Source organism: Geospiza fortis, unplaced genomic scaffold (assembly GCF_000277835.1).
Source record: "Geospiza fortis unplaced genomic scaffold, GeoFor_1.0 scaffold193, whole genome shotgun sequence".
In the NCBI taxonomy this organism is placed as follows: Eukaryota; Metazoa; Chordata; class Aves; order Passeriformes; family Thraupidae; genus Geospiza; species Geospiza fortis.
The window spans coordinates 778,901-795,575 of record NW_005054523.1 but is presented as its reverse complement, the minus strand read 5'-3'; the positions used below and the strand labels follow the sequence as shown (position 1 = coordinate 795,575).

Sequence of the window (16,675 nt, the reverse complement as noted above, 5' to 3'; positions counted from 1 at the left end):
ACTGGGGGCCGCGGGGTCCTCGCGCAGCCGGGGCAGGGTCTTGTTTACCCGGCACCTGCCACTGGAGCTCGGGGTGACTCCGCCGACCTTCCGAGCGCGTCCCGGCCGCGCTGCCGGCTCGATGGGTTGGGTGGGGCTCTAGGCTGCGGGGAGAGCAGTAGGGAAGGGGCTGCCAGCCGTGTGGGGAATTGCTGCAGCTGTTCCCGTGGGCCGGTGCTGCTGGTTCGTGGATTATGAGAAAAAATACGTAATTGCCAGAGATGATGCTGTGGTGCTGAACATCTCTCTGGTGACGAATGCTCCCGCTGGTCCTAGCTCCCTCAGTCGATTTGTTGATACTGAAACCTCTTGTTCTTAGGTTTGCTTTTCTGCAGTGAGCTCCTGAAAGTCTCCTGACAGTGAGATCAAGGTGCCTTTTTCAGCTCATCTTTCCAGATGTTAAGTTTTCTCTGACTCTTCGGTTTCTCGTAGTTGAAGAAAATATGTTTATTTTCTTTCTGCAGCTATGTTATTGATACTTCATTTGTTTAATGGTTTTAGAGTGGTAGTAAAACTGAGCATCCTGAAGCTAAAGTAGGTAGTATTCAATTATCTTGTCTTTAACTAAATCGGTGGACCATACACTGTCTGAAGAGAGTATTTTGCCCTTACATATGTACCTTTGTGTCTGTAGGTATATGTGCATACCTCTGCATATGTGTGCATACATTTATACATACTTACATGTCCGCATACATACAAACATATGTGTGTGTGTATGTTTCTATGCAAAAAAAAAAAAGTGTGAGTATATATAGTTTTGTTCACAGATGCCTCAGCACTGAAAGTATTATTCAGAATTAAGCACTTATCTAAAACAGCAGACTATTATATGTTAACTCAATATAAATAGTATTTCTGGGTTTTCATTATAAACAGCTTATAAGAGCTATAGGCACTTCATTTTGGCTCTGTGCATTTATTCTCAAGAAATTTCTCTGTGATCTGCAGCATGGGGAACAACTGGTTGGAATGTACCTCTTTGGGGATTTCCTGGACCTGAGCAGTGTAAATCACTTGTCTGATGCAATTTAAACTGGTTCTAGCAGTTTTACATCCTGGAAAAATGCGTGTGAAGTTCACATTGCCTTTTGTTGTTCTGTGTAGCAGCAAATGCAATTTCTGGAGAGGTTCCAATGCTGATCACCCAATTAATATTCACATTTTGACTTAAATGTTTTAGTCAGGCTGGTCAAGCTTTGGATTGGGAACAGAAGTATGTGGTATTGCGCTGATGCTTTGCCATCGCTACTGTTGCTATCTGTGAAAGTAAGCAGAAGGGAGCTCTTGGACAAATTCAAACAAAAAGTAAAGGGATGCAAGTAAGGACAGGTACACTGGGAGGACTAGAGAGAGGTCTTTCGGGCAGTCAGGGATTAGGTTGGGAAGGCTAAGGTTGGGCTGTGAGGATAGTGAAGCCCTGGCACAGGGTGTCCAGAGAAGCTGTGACTGCCCCATCCCTGGAAGCATTCACGGCCAGGCTGGATGGGGCTTGGAGCAACCTGGGATAGTGGAAGGTGTCCCTGCCTATGGCAGGGGATGAAACTGCATGGGCTTTAAGGTCCCTTTCAACCCAAACTAGTCTGTGATTTTATGATTCTCTGCTTAAACAATGCTAGGTGAAAATCTTACTTTGCAGATAGGTTTTTCTTTCCTTTTTTTTCCTTCAGAAGTTGTCTTGCTAAGGTAGTATGTTTCATTTAAGAAACAGGAAAATTAAGTCTGTTTAAATATTTTTCAGGTTTTTTTTTCAAATGGCGACATTAATTCACACTTTATCAGATCATAGTGATGATGTAAATTATTGTGCCTTCTCATCATCGTGCTTGGCTACTTGTTCCTTGGACAAAACAATTCGTGTTTATTCTTTGAGCAACTTCGCTGAGCTCCCGTACTCGCCTTTGGAAGGTCACACGTACGCCGTGCACTGCTGCTGCTTCTCGCCGTCGGGGCTGGTGCTGGCCTCGTGCTCCACGGACGGCACCTCGGCGCTGTGGGACACCCGCGACGGCCGCAGGCTGGCCGTGCTCCAGCAGCCCGGGGCCAGCCCCGTCAGGGTCTGCCGCTTCTCTCCTCAGGCCACATACCTGTTGGCAGGGGCAGCAGATGGCAGCGTCGTTCTTTGGAACGTGCAGTCCATGAAACTGTACCGGTGAGTGCCAAGTATTTTCTGACAAATACTTTGTTTTGAGGTGAATATAGTTCAAGCAGTGTGCTAGACTGACAGCACTGATGGATATCACAACGAAACGGGGATAGGATTTAGATGACCGAAAGATTATCGATAGGAGAGGGAGAAGTGCTAAGAAGCTTTTTGGTTTTTTAAGTTAAACAATGCAAACTCAAGAAGCTTTAATTTTTACAAGGCCATCATACATCTGAATCCTGATTTTTTTAAAGTTAATTTCATTGATTTAACATGAGATCAGGATGCATTGCACATTGTATGCATCTGGTTCCTAAAGGGTGGGTCAGCAAACTGTGGTACATAATGCACAGTTAGTGGAGCCTGACTGTACTGTGTGCTTTACACATAGTAGTATAAATTAAATGTTTAATTATTAGGAGTTTGGTGTCCAGGAAGGTCTTAGAAGCTTGCTGGTAATCCAGCAACCAGAGTTTGGAAACTATGGACCTGTCCTGAAACTGTACATTTTAAGACATAAAGTGACTGAAAGAAGTATCGGTGCTAAATAAGTTAAGCATGACAGACAGCATTTCACATAGGTTTCCAAGAAACATTTGAAACAAAGCAGATGAGTATATTTATTGGTGTTGCATAGTTAAAGGCATGAACCTTAGAGCTATCTTCAGAGTCCTTTACATCTTGGTCTTTCAGTGAATTGTTTAGGCCAGTTGTTGTAATCTGTACTTGGGCAAGACATTATTAGGTTTTAGGGCTTATTATCCAACTAAATTACTCTCTATAGTTAGAAAAGTAGTTAAGAATTTGAGCAAACTGATGTTTCACTCAGGATTGAGGGAGCAGCTGTTTCTGAAAGACAGAAGTGTTTGATGTTGGTAGTTCCCTGTCAAGCATGTCCCTCATTTTGTGGCCTCTTTGCCTTCCACAGCGGTGATTTATATGGGAAACTACAGGTTTTCAGAATGATTGATTATAGTTACTTGAAATTGTGTAAATCTGGAAATTTGTCCATAAATTGTCCAAGATTTTTGCCACCATGTTTTTTGTAATACATAAAGAAACACTGAAATGGTTTCTGGTAGTAAAGAGGTACTGATAACCTATTTTTCCCTAATTTTATCATTCAGAAAAATCAGGAAATTCACTCATTAGTATTCTGAAATCTGAGGGTTTGTTTGGAGACATTACTAGTGAAGAGATTTTTTTTTATTCAGAATGCTTGTTGCTGAAGGGAAAAACCCAGAAATATGAAAACAACATTTTTTACAATTGTATGCTCTTAATACATGCAGTGGTGCATATTTTAGACCTACATCCTAGTTTTCTTCTAGTTGAATGGTGGATGTATAATGACTACAAAGAAATTATATTGTTATTACAAGCAGAAGTTATTCTGCTTTGGTGTTTTCATTGTACAGAAATAAGAAAAAATTTTAACATTATGATCCTATCCCCTTCAACTACTGAAAGTTCATTTCAGAGTGTTAACAGGCCAGCAGTAGTCAACGTTATATCTATTTTGGGATGTGCACGTGTGTATGTATTTTCAGCTGATGAATATTTTTATTGTGATTTGTAATTGCAGGTAGAAAAATGCACATGTCCTGTTTTTAATAGTTGAAATTAGTATAACACAGAAATCATCAAAGTACTTAAAAATTATGTCGGAGGAAGTTAGTTAACCATCTAATGTCAATATGTGGTCCTCTGTTTCTTTGAAACAGTTGATTGTGTTGATGCTAAAAATTAGTAAACATTTTACTACAGTGTTTTGTCAGTTGACTAAATTATATGGATGGTAATTATAATAAAATTACATAAAATTTGCTCCTTATCTACTCAGCTGTTGTAATTGACAGTTCAGATTGTGAAGTAAGGTGGCTGTTTAAATACGTTCTATGGTGGATGTAAACAACAGGAAAGCAAGTTGACTTGTGTGTGTTTCTTACTGGTCTCTATTTCCTGTTCAGTAGTATTTGGCCTGCAAATTTTAAATGCATGCACAATGATATTTATTTTATTGTTGCTTTCAGAGCAGAATCAGCAACTTTTTGTGTGAAAGAATGAAATTTGTAAAAGCTACACTAAAGAAAAAGGATTGTACATATAAAAATGGGAAGCACTGTAGTGGATTTGGTAATATTCTTAATAAAAGAATTAAGGGAGACAATGCTTTTTAGAAGGTCATGGGTCTGATTAGTGTGACACTGAGTAAAATTTAATTGATTTGTCTTCTGTGGCATTAAGTTTGACACCTCTGGCAGTAAATAAAATTTCTGTCAGTAAAAGAGCATTAGCAGCTGTTCTACGAAGTATGATGACAGAGTAAATAGTTCTGACATTTCTTGTCATGTGACTGTTTCTCATGGCTGTGATTTTCTCCCCGCGCTTCAAGACTCAGCTATGCACTCTTGGCTGGATCTGGTGTCCTTTAAAAGGAGTGAGACTCTTTCGATTAACTTTAGGTTATCAGATAATGTAAAGGATGTCAGGTTGATCCCACTTCCTTCCTGAGGGTTGACCACACTTCCATATCTGCTAGAAATTTTCTTTGAAGATCGGTTTTGCAAAGTGCTTTGGCTGACTTAGTTAAAATACATAATTTCTATCTTGCTTTCTCTTGTGTTCAAGTGGTGCAAAATTAATCCTACATCATAAATCACCAAGTATACCACTCAGGTACACCTTATCATATGGGCTATTAGGTGTTCTCTTTTGTCTCTAAAACAGAAGAATTGTCAGTCTTTTTCCCCCTTGTTTGTGTACATTTAAATCTGTGTTAATTATAGTTGTATATTTGTCTTTGACTTTTAAAATGTATCCTGCCATAGAATTTTAACACTGCATTGTGCCTTTTAAGGGTTAAATCAATGCAAATTGTCTTTAGTTTGAAAATTATTTTATCACTCAGTTAAAATTATTGCCTCGGGCCTCCATCTCATGTTTTTCCTCCTGCTGTCAAAGAGCTGGTCTGGTACCTGCTGCAGAGCTTATTTTGCTCTCTTTTCATAGTTGCTTTGAGTTTCTCTTTCCTCTGTTAGCTAGTTCCAAAGTGCAAACCATAGAAGAGTTTGGCTTATTGCATCAGACTGCATTTGAGAGGTCACTTTGTAGAACTTTACCTACTCTAAATTCAAATCCTGTGTACTCTTGCTTTTCAGATCTGGGAAAGTTAAAGGTGGTTCTTTGATGGCTTGTGCATTTTCTCCCAATGGAAACATCTTTGTCACTGGATCATCTAGTGGTGATTTAACCATTTGGGATGATAAAATGAGATGCCTGTATAATGAAAAAGCACATGATCTTGGCGTTACCTGCTGTGATATTTCTTCACATCCAGTATCTGGTTAGTTATTCAACTCATCAGAGGAGGAACATTTTAAAAAAGAGATGTTTATTTCTCCCTAGCTCTTGTTTTCATATTATTTTTGCCATTGGTGCTCAAGATACAAATGACCTTGTGAATAGCTGATGTTTTGGAATATTCTGAATATTCTTAAGGAAAGGTTATGGTCGGGTTGGTGGCAAGGAGTGTACTAGGTCAACAGACAAGGTGATAACTTTGAGTAGCTAATTGCCCCCATGGCAGACCAGGGTGTTAGGAGATGCAGTGTTTGATTACCATTCTCACTTGTCTCTTTCATACTTTGGTTCCCAAGGAGCAGGACTGGATTAAAACAATGCAGAGAGCTGTAAATGTAATAAGCTAAATGCTTGAACTTTGGAATATGAACAGATAGGCTATTTTCCTGCACCTGACTTTGTCATTTAGAGGAATTTGGGGGAGTAATGAGCCCAGAATCTCCTGCATTCCACTAAGATGTTCAGAAATCTTGGAGCTGTTTTAGCATTTGATCACATAGTCATTTGCTTCTAGTGGAGGTTAGGAAATTGGGAAAAAAACTCTTTGTCAGCTTTAGGAAGTAATGAAGCAACTTCACTTAACAATCTTGTGTGTATACTTTTGTGCTTTCCAGATCTTCATAGACATATTTAGGCTTTTGTATTCAGAATACACAAGCTGCCCTTTCAAAGGCCCCAAAAGTTATAACTGAGCAGCCACTTGCATCTTCAAGTGCTGAACCTGGCAATAAGTACTACTGTGTGTGTACCACCCTGTCTAAGGAGGTGATGCAGAGTGGATGAAAACAGGAGAGAAGCAGTGGGAAAGAAAGCAGGAGGAACCTGAGGAGGAAGGATGTGAACATACACTTCGGAGCAGAGAATTAGTGACTGACAATACCAAATCAAACAAATATATGCCCTCTGAAAGGTGCAGGATCATACTTGGTGAAAATACTACACAAAAAACTCCATCATGAACTAAGAATTGCGTCTGAGAGCAAAAAATATGTTGCAGCTGAAACAGATCAGAGTGTAATTTCCACCACTCCATATCATATTGAAATTATTCTCTTGGTTTAAAAATTACAGCCTTCTGCCAAGATAAACAGGCAACAAAGCAGGTATTTCCTGCGCTGTGGATTTGTTCTGGCTGATTTCTGATAATTCTTGATTTTTTAATCTATATATTATTGAAAGTCAACATATTTCCTTGTATGTGCTGTTTAATCATCAATGCTTGAACCTTCTGGGATTTTTGGCAGATTTAATACATTATGAAATGCATAGAAGTAGTGCTTATCCAGAACAATTATAGATAGTTTTAAATTGAGATTCTCTTTACCTGCTTGATTCAGAGCAAGTTTTGATCCAGAGTGTCTGATAGGTTCTTTGTGCTTTAGGCTGTAATAGGTGGTTCTTCTGCCTTTGGAGTGGATTCAGTCACAGTTGCCTAGGAGCTCATGGGATCTAGAGCTGTTGTGGTGGAGTTTGGTGGAGTTTACCAAGGAATATAGGTCAGGTAAGGAATAGAGGCAGGCTCCTGAACTTTAGGAAGGCAGACTTCCAGCTCTTCAGGGAGGTTGTCAGTCGGATCCCCTGGGAGACTGCCCTCAGGGACAAGGGAATGGAACAGAGTTGGCAGATCTTTAGGGAGGTCTTCTACTGAGTGCAAGAGTCAGTGGTCCCCAGGAGCCAGAAACTGGGCAAGGAGGGCAAGAGACTTGCATGGCTGAGTCAAGAACTGCTGGTCAAACTAAAAGACAAGAAGTAAGTGCACAGGCAGTGGGAACAAAGATGTGTAACCTGGGGAAAGTATAGAGATGAATTACAATTGTGTAGGGAGGGGATGAGGAAGGCTGAGGTGAAGCTGGAACTGAACCTGGCAAGTGATGCAATGTTCACAGCCTCTCACCCACCAGCAGTCCCAAATCCTCTTGGCAGGGCTGCTCTCCACCTGTTCCCCCCCAGCCTGGATTGTTACTGGGGCTTGCCCCAGTCCGGCTGCCGCCAGCACCTGAGGTTCCCATGGGCCAGCGCTCGAGCTTGTCCAGGGTCCTCTAGGGTCCTCCCAGATCCTTGTCCTTCTCGTGTCACCTGCGCCACTCAGCTTGATGTCATCTCCAAATTTTCTGAGGGTGTGCTTGCTTCCTTCTTGCTGCCTATTAAATATCTTAATGAAGATATTAAATAGCAGTGTTCCCAATACAGAACCCACCCAGGGACACCACTGGACACCACTGGTACATTGGGACTCTGAGCCATTCACCACTACCCTGAGGTTGCAACCATCCAACCACTGTCTTATGCATCTAACAGTCCAGTCGTGGAACATGATTCAGAAATGTTCATAGCCACTGAATCCAGAAGGGAAAGCTATAAAACTATTGTTGTATTTCACACTTAATGCAGTATTTGCTGAGTGTTTGGCTGGACTGCAGTCATGAAATGTCAGTTTATAAAAGAGAAAAGTTGAATGTGTAAAAGTATGAAAATTCCCTGTCAGATACTCTCAAATTTTGTACGTGGTTAATTTTGAGAATTGCAAAACTGTAGAAAAAATGGATATAACCATATCATTTAGATTTAAAGACTCTAGCAGTATAATCAGAGGACTCAAACATTTCCCACCAAGAAAATTTAAAACATGAGCACAGCTCTGGTCTTAATCTACTTATTCAGAAAAGAGTATAATGATACCTATTTCTTATGTCCAAACTGTTTTAGAACTTCTGCAATTATTTTTATGCTGATGTACTTTACTGATCTGCTGTTATTTTCAATGTTTCTGACTCTCATTTATATATTTTGATTGTATCAGATAGTGAAAATGGATTCAAATACTTCCAGATGGCTTCCTGTGGACAAGATAATCATATCAAACTCTGGCTTATTTTGTTTGCAGATTTCTTAGGTTTGTATAGAAATGTTTTTTGGATATACCAATGTCTTAGGTCTTTAGTGACAATTTAAATTGAAAATCAAATTTGTACTACTGGATTCACAGCCAAACTAACCACAAGTTGAAAGTTTTCTTTTAATTATTAGCTGGAGAACAGCTAAGGCATTCAGCACTTTGTGATGCTGTGCCATATAGATTTTATTTAGCAAACTATTTAACAAGTATTGTAAGTAAAGATTTAAAAAAAATTCTACTGTGGCCTTTCAGCGGGTTGATAGATTAAAACCTCTTAATCTGCCTGGCCAGGGAGAGGTTTGTTTTCATGTTTCAGTATATCCCGGGTCTTGAATAAGAGCTGGAGAAAAGAATGTTGGCTCCTGCAAAAACTACAATGTGGAAACCAAGTAAATTGCCAAAAATATCTTCAGTGGGTGCTTTTTTGTAATCTCCTTTATAAAAAAGTGTGTAAGCATTAATACTGTATGTCCAGGTACACATTTAATTATCTAAAATCTTGTGAGACATGCTAAGACTACAAAGTGATAAAATTCGAGATATTAAAAGGGGAAGTTGTCTCTGTGATCTTTTTATCCCCTTTTTTGCAAACAGTATGTCACAGAGTCACATCTTTGGTGGAGCTTGGGGCTTCTTAGAGCAGCTTGTGTTATACCTTGTCAAGTATAGCCATATGTAATAATTTACTTTTTTTGTATTTTTAGGTGTTCAGTTAAAATATAAATGCACACTGGATGGGCACTCTGCCCCAGTTCTGGCTTGTGCATTTTCATGTGATGGACAGATGATAGTCTCGGGGTAAGCAGCACCTTGTTGAAATGTCAGGCTGTCCAGGTTCATGCTTCAATATTGTAAAACAGAAAGTTCAAAAGAGTTACAAATTTCTAAATATTTATTATCAATAATTAAGGAATAGTTCTGTGACCTCTAGAGCTGTTGAAATGTCTTTACAATCAGTCTGTGTCTTCTAGGTGATTGAGTTTGAAATCTTGGGTTGTAGAAAAAGTTAACGAAACACTTTCCTTTTCCTTCTCTGCATCACTTTCATGTCAATGTATTTTTTTAAGGTCTGTGGACAAGTGCGTCATAATCTATGAAACTGTAAGTATAGCGTAATACCGGATCATTTGTTGGGGTTGTCTTTAAATATAAGCACTGCTTCTGCAGTGTCGTAGCAATGAAAAAATACTAAAGAATACAAATTATACTAAGCCAAATGCTTACTGTGCATTTGGGGGCAGGAGGGGAAGGAGTCTAAGGAAAAATATCTCCTGAGAGTTGATCAATCTTTCTCACTTTCTATTTACATTGTGAGGATTTGTCAGTTGATTTCTCTGCAGCAGGGTGTTACTCAATTAATTCCATACTTACGAGTATTACGAGATTCATATTGAAGCGGAAGGATTTTTTTCTTATCCTAACTTTAGCTTAGCTTCCAAAGCACGGAAGACTGTAACTTTTGACATAAAATCAGGAATGGTGAACATAGAAATTCTGTAGTTAGTTATATGTAAAGTGCAAATAGAAGCATAATAAAGAACTCAAGAAAATTTTTATATTAAGCACAATGTCTTTAAAACCTATTGTTTAAGCATTTTCTATAGTAACATTGTTATCTTCTTTATTATTCACCTGTAAGTGATAAATATACCTTTAATACTTTATAGTATTAAAAATAGTAATTTTGCTGAAAATGAAGGATGAACAAATTTTAAACTTCTTCAGCTTGCTCTGCACATACTTGTTGTATTGATACAATTTTAAAATTAGCATTAAAGTTTTTTGGCAAAATCACTAATACAATACCTGCAAAGTTTTTGGCCCAGTTATTTTAGTAGTTTAGACAGGTACGTAAGATGTCCTCTAGAGTTCAGGAGCCTCAGAAAATTGGAAGATGAAGGAAACCACAGCCTAAATATTTCTTAATACTGTTCATCAGCTTTTGTGGCCTTAGGTTTTTATCAAATGGGACAATAAGTTTTCTAGTTCTGAAATTCTCCTTTGGATATACTCAAACCCTGCCTGGACACCTGCTCTAGGTGATGCTGCTTTAGCAGAGGGGTTGGATTATATGATCTCCAGAGGTCCCCAGCCATCCTGTGATTCTGTGGGGAAAAGTAGCGACAATAAATCTTTGTGGGAGGGAGAGAGATTTCAGCCTATATTAGGGAACTTCAGTCACGTTGGACAGCTCAAAATATTGGAGTGCTGACTGATCAATTAGTGATTCAGAATAATTTTTCTCATCATCTTTCCAACCTGTCTGTACCTGTCAAAGAAATGCTATTTTTCATAGGAGGGAAAATATTTCGATAATAAGTTAAAACTGCCAAAATTCAGGGATTTCATTTTTTAGTCAGTATTTCTTGGCCAAATAGAGAATAGGCCAAATAGGTGTGGTTAATAATAATTAAGGTCCAATTGAAGGCTTGTGAGTTGACCCCCACAATGACCCTTTTGGTCATTTCTAATACAAGATTTATAGAAGAAATGTCTTTATCTACACAACCAACCAGCCAATATGGATTTAATTCAGTCAGTGTTTCCAGCACTCTTCTCCCTGCATGTTCCACGCTGGCTGATTGTGCAGGGGAACAATGCTCCAGGGCGTCAAATATGGGCTTAAAGCAGGAAATTCCAGTTGCATTTCTGATTCTGCTGCTGATCAGCTTTGTCAAAGTTGTGTAACTTCTCTGAAGGTGCCTTCTGTCACTTTTCAAGAAGCAATATTCCCTGTTTTGAAAGGAAGCAAACAAGTGAAGAAACACTTTTTTTATTCTTTAAGATTTAAAATCACAATAACTTTTTTACAGAGTACTGGCAATACCCTTCATACTTTGTCTCAGCATACAAGGTAAGAAACCAGCATGATTATTCTGTTTCATAAATAAAAGAAATCCTTTTCTGATGAATTTTCAGACTTTTTTTTTTTATTTGTAGATATGTTACAACTTGTGCTTTTGCACCACATAGTCCTTTACTTGCCACAGGCTCAATGGATAAAACTGTGCACATATGGCAGCTTGACCTTAAGCAACCCTGTGCAGGTCAGTGTGTGAAGTATTTGAAATCTGTTCTTTTAAATTCAAAACACCTTCTGAAGATGCAAAAATCCCTCATTCTTACCTGCACTTAATGTGTAACATCAGGATTGTGTGCATGCTTTTTATCTTCTAAGTAGCCTGATTAATGCCCAGAAGAGGTACTCTCTTTTTATTATTTTGTAAAGAAAAAAATACTAGACGTATCTTACTTTTATTAATTTGGTCTATCTGTTTTTCTGATATTTGCAATTGCTTATTTTTGGCCTTTAAGAGGTGAATGTTATTGCCAGTGTTGAAGCACTTCTTGGACACCTGTAATTTGTGATGAGTTGAAAATATGCTAATTGCAAGTGTAATTGTCAATTAGAAATGCACCTTGCCAGTTGTTATAGGTGAAAAGCTAATTGTACAAATGACATTAGTGCCATTAATATAGGATAACTAATGGTACAATTTACACCAGCGCCTCATGTGTGTGGAACAAAGGTATATTTTGTCTTTTTTCAAAGCGCAACAGTAAGTTTGGATTTTGGTGTGCCTTCTAAGGATGTGCAGGGTGATTCCAGTGTCTGCTAACTTTTCTGGTTGTTTGTTAAATTCAAATTTGACAGAAGTGTGTGCATCTAAGAGATTAAATTCTTCTAAACTTTGAAAATTGACAGGTAAAAGGTAAACCCAAATTACTGCCCTCCCTCACAAAAGAATCTCTAAGAAGCATTTATTTTCTTAGTTGAAGAATGTATAGTACTGAGAACACTTAAAAACAGGATCTATTGAGGACATTGTTTCTTTGGACTGAGAATTTCATTGTTGTTTGCTTTTGGGGGGTTGTGGTGAGTTTTTTTGGTTTTTTTTTGTGGGGGAGGGAGGATAGTGTTAATTTGGGTTTGTTTTGTTTTGTTTTGTTTTGTTTTTTAACTCTTTTTCATTTTCAAAGGAGGTACTGTAGAAAATGAATCAAAGGTGGCTATAGAGGACTGGTCAGAGGATGATGTTTCAGCCTGGCTCTGTGCACAGGATTTAACAGACTTTGTTGGACTTTTCAAAATGAATAATATTGATGGCAAGGAACTACTGAATCTTACTAAGGAAAGTCTTGCTAATGAATTAAAAATTGGTAAGAGTATTGAAATCCAAATAGTTTTTAATCTCTAGAGTACTTGAAATGTTGGAATGAAAGCAAGTTAGGAGTTCCATACATGGAGTTTTCCCCCCTGAAATGCCTTTTTTATTTCATTTCCAGGGCTGTTAAACCCCCTTATTTTACATTGTCCACAGTATTCCTTTTTTTTTTGTGTGTGTTTGCTCATACCTGGAGACATAAAATGCACTTCCACTACTGATAATGTTAAATGGTCTTACCTGATTTTGTTTCTATTTTCCTTGTTTGGTCTTGTATTATTAAGCTGTGGAAAAGGAATTTCAGCTTTTCTCTATAATTCATGTTTCTCACTTTGGTAAACGGGTAGTCTGTAGTTTTTCCTATCAGTCTGCAGAAGTGCAATGTTTAGAATTGCGGGTGGTCACCAACCTTGAATCGAACAGTGAAATTCCTAAGTGTGCATTTGATGATGACTTTTGGTAAGGAGCAAGCAAAGCTTGCCTGGCTCAGACAATTTCTAATACATCAGGTTCATACACTGTCCTATTGCTTTATTGCAAAACTGTGATTACATTTTAGAAGGAATCAAAAGGAAGCACCATATTAGTCATGATTCCACAGTGGTCATTATGAAATAAGAAGATTTAAAATAGTGAACTGCACTGGAACTTCCGAAATGCAAGTTCTCTATTACTTTTGATGGCCAGATTTAGGTGTAAATTAGGTGCTAATACATTTGCTAAAGTGAGGTCAAGTACAACAAAAGCCTGAAAGAGGTAAGAAATCTATTAAAAAGTACAGTTGGATATTTTTCGTTGTAGGAAGACTGCTCCCTTTCTTTTTGTGTGTGTGTGTGTAATTGGTCCATATTGGATCATATTATCTCTGTGTAACAGCTGGCTTTGCTGAAATCTAGAAATAACAGAAATGCTGGGAATCTGTCAGGAATTGTCATCCATGAAAGACACTTGGCTTCCTCAGTTTATGCAAACATTTTCCTTAGCATTGAAGTAGCATAAAACTTTGTTGCAGCAATTGCCAGCTGAGGTTAATCAGATAACGCTGACTAGAAAGTTCTGTGAGAATCGAATGTAGTGTGACTTGCTACAAAAAGAGTTCTCTGTGGGGAGAAGGTATAGAAAGGTATAGAAATTATGGTCTCGTATATCTGACTTTAAAAATTGCTCTTTATCTGCCATAACGCAAGCATTTACAAAGTAGGAAAATACTATTTGCCTAAAATGAACAACATTTTCTTATTATTCATATAATATGTTTATTTTATGAATAATTTTCCATTGTCCACAGTATTCCTAAATGTTATTCATATTCCTGTTTAACTAAATTTTAGGTGTCTACCACCATACCAATGCTTGAATGAACATGTTCTTTCTCTCCTTGATAACTTGTTTTCTTTCCTCTGAGACTGTGATGTAAGATCTTGCTAAAGACCTCTAGAAGTTTTTCACACAGTCTTTGCAGTTTGGAGGACATCAGTGTTCTTTAAAAACCGCAGGCTCAGGCACCTTTCAGTTGTGCCTTTGTAAGCCGCAGACGGCAGCGCTGTTCAGCAGTGTAGTGTATCAGAGGTGGGTATGACCTGGCGTGTTGAATGCCAGCGCGAAGGTGAAGGGAGATCCAGTCTGTTGGAGGTGCACAGCTGAACCTTCCCACTGGCACTGCTTTGTCCTGTGCCAAGGCCAGCCCTGCAGTGTCCCGTGGCAGGCTGTGGCTGCAGGGCAGTGCTGCACTCGCACTCTGTAGGTCAATTGCATGGCCACCAGGCCACTGCTCTGCCATGGCTCTGCTGCACCTGCACTGGTTTTACTGACTGTTTTCATTACTACCCAAACTTCCTGTTGCACAGCAGGAGAGAGAACCTGTGGCAGAGCTGACTGGAGTGGGAGCCAGGGGTGGCTGCAGGCTTTTGGTTTAGGGGGTGGTGAGATGGAGCTATGTCTCCTGTAACATATTCCAAGACCTGACCTCTTTGCCTTACCTGTTGTGCTGTCCACTTCATGTACAAATAATTTTTCAGAGTCTCTAGGCCTGCGCAGTAAAGTTCTCCAGAAAATTGAAGAACTCAGGATGACAATGACCTCGGTTTCTGTTCCTGATGAGTTCCTATGTCCTATAACAAGAGAGCTTATGAAAGATCCTGTCATTGCCACAGGTATGTCTCTACATGACATGGACTAAAACTAATTACTTGAGGGTAAAGATAGGCCCATTTTTGCATTCCCACACCTATTTAACAGCAGACCTAGAAAGCTAAACTCTTCTAAACAGCTGTTGCAACAAACCAGAATTGTGATAAACGTTTACTTTCCTGAATTACAGCTCTGATATGGAGAAAAATACTCTATCAAGCAACTTCTTCCTTTTCTTAATGTGGCTCCCTTTATGTGCCTTTGTAAATATAATTACAAGCCTAATTACAGTGTTGGCTGAGTAAATGCAAAATGGAATTGTGCATTCAGTGGGGCAAAAAGGAAACAAACAAATCAAACCAGCCCCCCACAAAAAAACCAAAAAACCCAAACCAAACCAACAACAACAAAACAAAAAAACAAACAACAAACAAACAAACAAACAAAAACCCAACAAAAAACCCCCAGGCTCATTTCTGTGCTTAGCACACCATCTATAGGGCACTTAAAAGTTTGTACAGAATGAGACTCCTATAAATGCAGCAGCCATTGGAACTGTGATATGTCAGCAGCATAAGATGTTACGTAGTTAAAACATTTTATGAAGAACTATTGTTTTGTAGTTCTATTCTTGGGGGGAGAGGGAAAGGTGAGCATACAAACATCAGATCAGTATATTTTTTTTGTTGCTCTGTAAACAGTAACCAACTTCATCCAGTTCTGAGGTATTAGGCAGACTTCTGAGAATTAAAATGGCCAAAATATGAAGACATTTGCTAACTGCTGGAGTGATAGCTGTTTTATTCAATAAGGAGTAAGGAGACAAAAGGAGGGGCATAGGGCCCAGGCTTGTATTCTACCACAGATATTCCTGGGTGACTGACACTTAGCTGGGGCCTAAGTTTTGCTCTTTAAGGATCAGCTGGTTCAGCTACAAACTCTTAAGAGCCAATGTCTGTACCTGGGCAGGTGGTGAGGGCTCTGCACAGGCACAGCTCAGGGCTGGGTCAGCCAGGTGGACAAGGCCCCTGTTCAGCAAAGCAGAAGGCTTTAGCTGTGTTAGGCAATTGATGGTAATGAGCTTTTATTTCACATTATGGATCATTCAAACTGAAAAGAAAGTCTTATTTAACTTGTGCATAATATATTTTGGCGCTTTGCAGGCAGAGACAGATACATGAAACCAGCCAGAACTGTTTATATCCACAGTAAAGACTTCACATACAGTGTACTTATTCTAGATCTCAATTTTCCTGTTTGCATGTATTTATTTCCTTACTTCCCTTTTACATTTAAACAGCTAACATCTGCACAGTGCCACAGTGCCCAAGCCTCTGTAATATGAGCTTTTGTTGATGCTTTCTCTGCAGATGGCTATTCCTATGAAAGGGAAGCAATGGAAAACTGGATCAGCAATAGACGATCTAGTCCCATGACGAATCTTCCTCTGCACTCTCTTATGCTCACACCAAACAGAACACTAAAAATGGCCATTAGTCGCTGGCTAGAGACTCAGCAGAAATAGTTAAACCACTTAATCTTGAAGTTGTTTGTTAAAATTAATTGAAATTTTATGCAGCTGGAGGAATTAATTGTATCAGAAACAAATGGAAAGCAAAACTTGTCTTTCTCTTCTATCTGTGGCTGGTTCAACCTTCACTGCTGGAAACTCCCAGAACAACTTTTAAGTTCCTGGTGGTTCTACTTTGTGGTATTTCTGTTTAAGAATCAAGTACTCAAACTCAGTTTTTCAAATAAAATTTTCTAATAATTTTTACTACGTTTATGAGTTTTGAGTCTTCATCTTGTCAGGTCAGTCTTTCAGAAGGTAAGAAATAGCAAAGTACAGGATCTGTATTTCTTTTTCTACTCTAACAAACCAAAATGTGTCTTTCTGTGTTCCCCATTACTGGACACATAGTTGGAAAAGCTTGG

The 16,675-nt window shown here is 38.8% G+C and overlaps 1 protein-coding gene across 3 annotated transcripts; it reads left to right on the top strand.

Annotated features, from left to right (window-relative positions):
- Window positions 1-75: 75 nt before the first annotated feature.
- Window positions 76-16,520, top strand: WDSUB1 (WD repeat, sterile alpha motif and U-box domain containing 1). Of its 3 annotated transcripts, XM_005429108.2 has the most exons (11): window positions 76-409; window positions 1,781-2,191; window positions 5,347-5,531; window positions 8,349-8,441; window positions 9,149-9,242; window positions 9,512-9,545; window positions 11,258-11,298; window positions 11,385-11,491; window positions 12,426-12,605; window positions 14,629-14,763; window positions 16,111-16,520. In XM_005429108.2, exons 2-11 carry the CDS (start codon window positions 1,794-1,796, stop codon window positions 16,263-16,265), a joined length of 1,422 nt encoding a protein of 473 aa, XP_005429165.1. In that variant the 5' UTR covers window positions 76-409; window positions 1,781-1,793; the 3' UTR covers window positions 16,266-16,520. The 3 variants fall into 3 exon arrangements, with proteins under 3 accessions (XP_005429165.1, XP_030919566.1, XP_030919565.1); XM_031063705.1 differs by lacking the exon at window positions 76-409 and having other exon boundaries at window positions 1,583-2,191; XM_031063706.1 differs by lacking the exons at window positions 14,629-14,763; window positions 16,111-16,520 and having other exon boundaries at window positions 12,426-13,873.
- The last annotated feature ends 155 nt before the right edge of the window (window positions 16,521-16,675 follow it).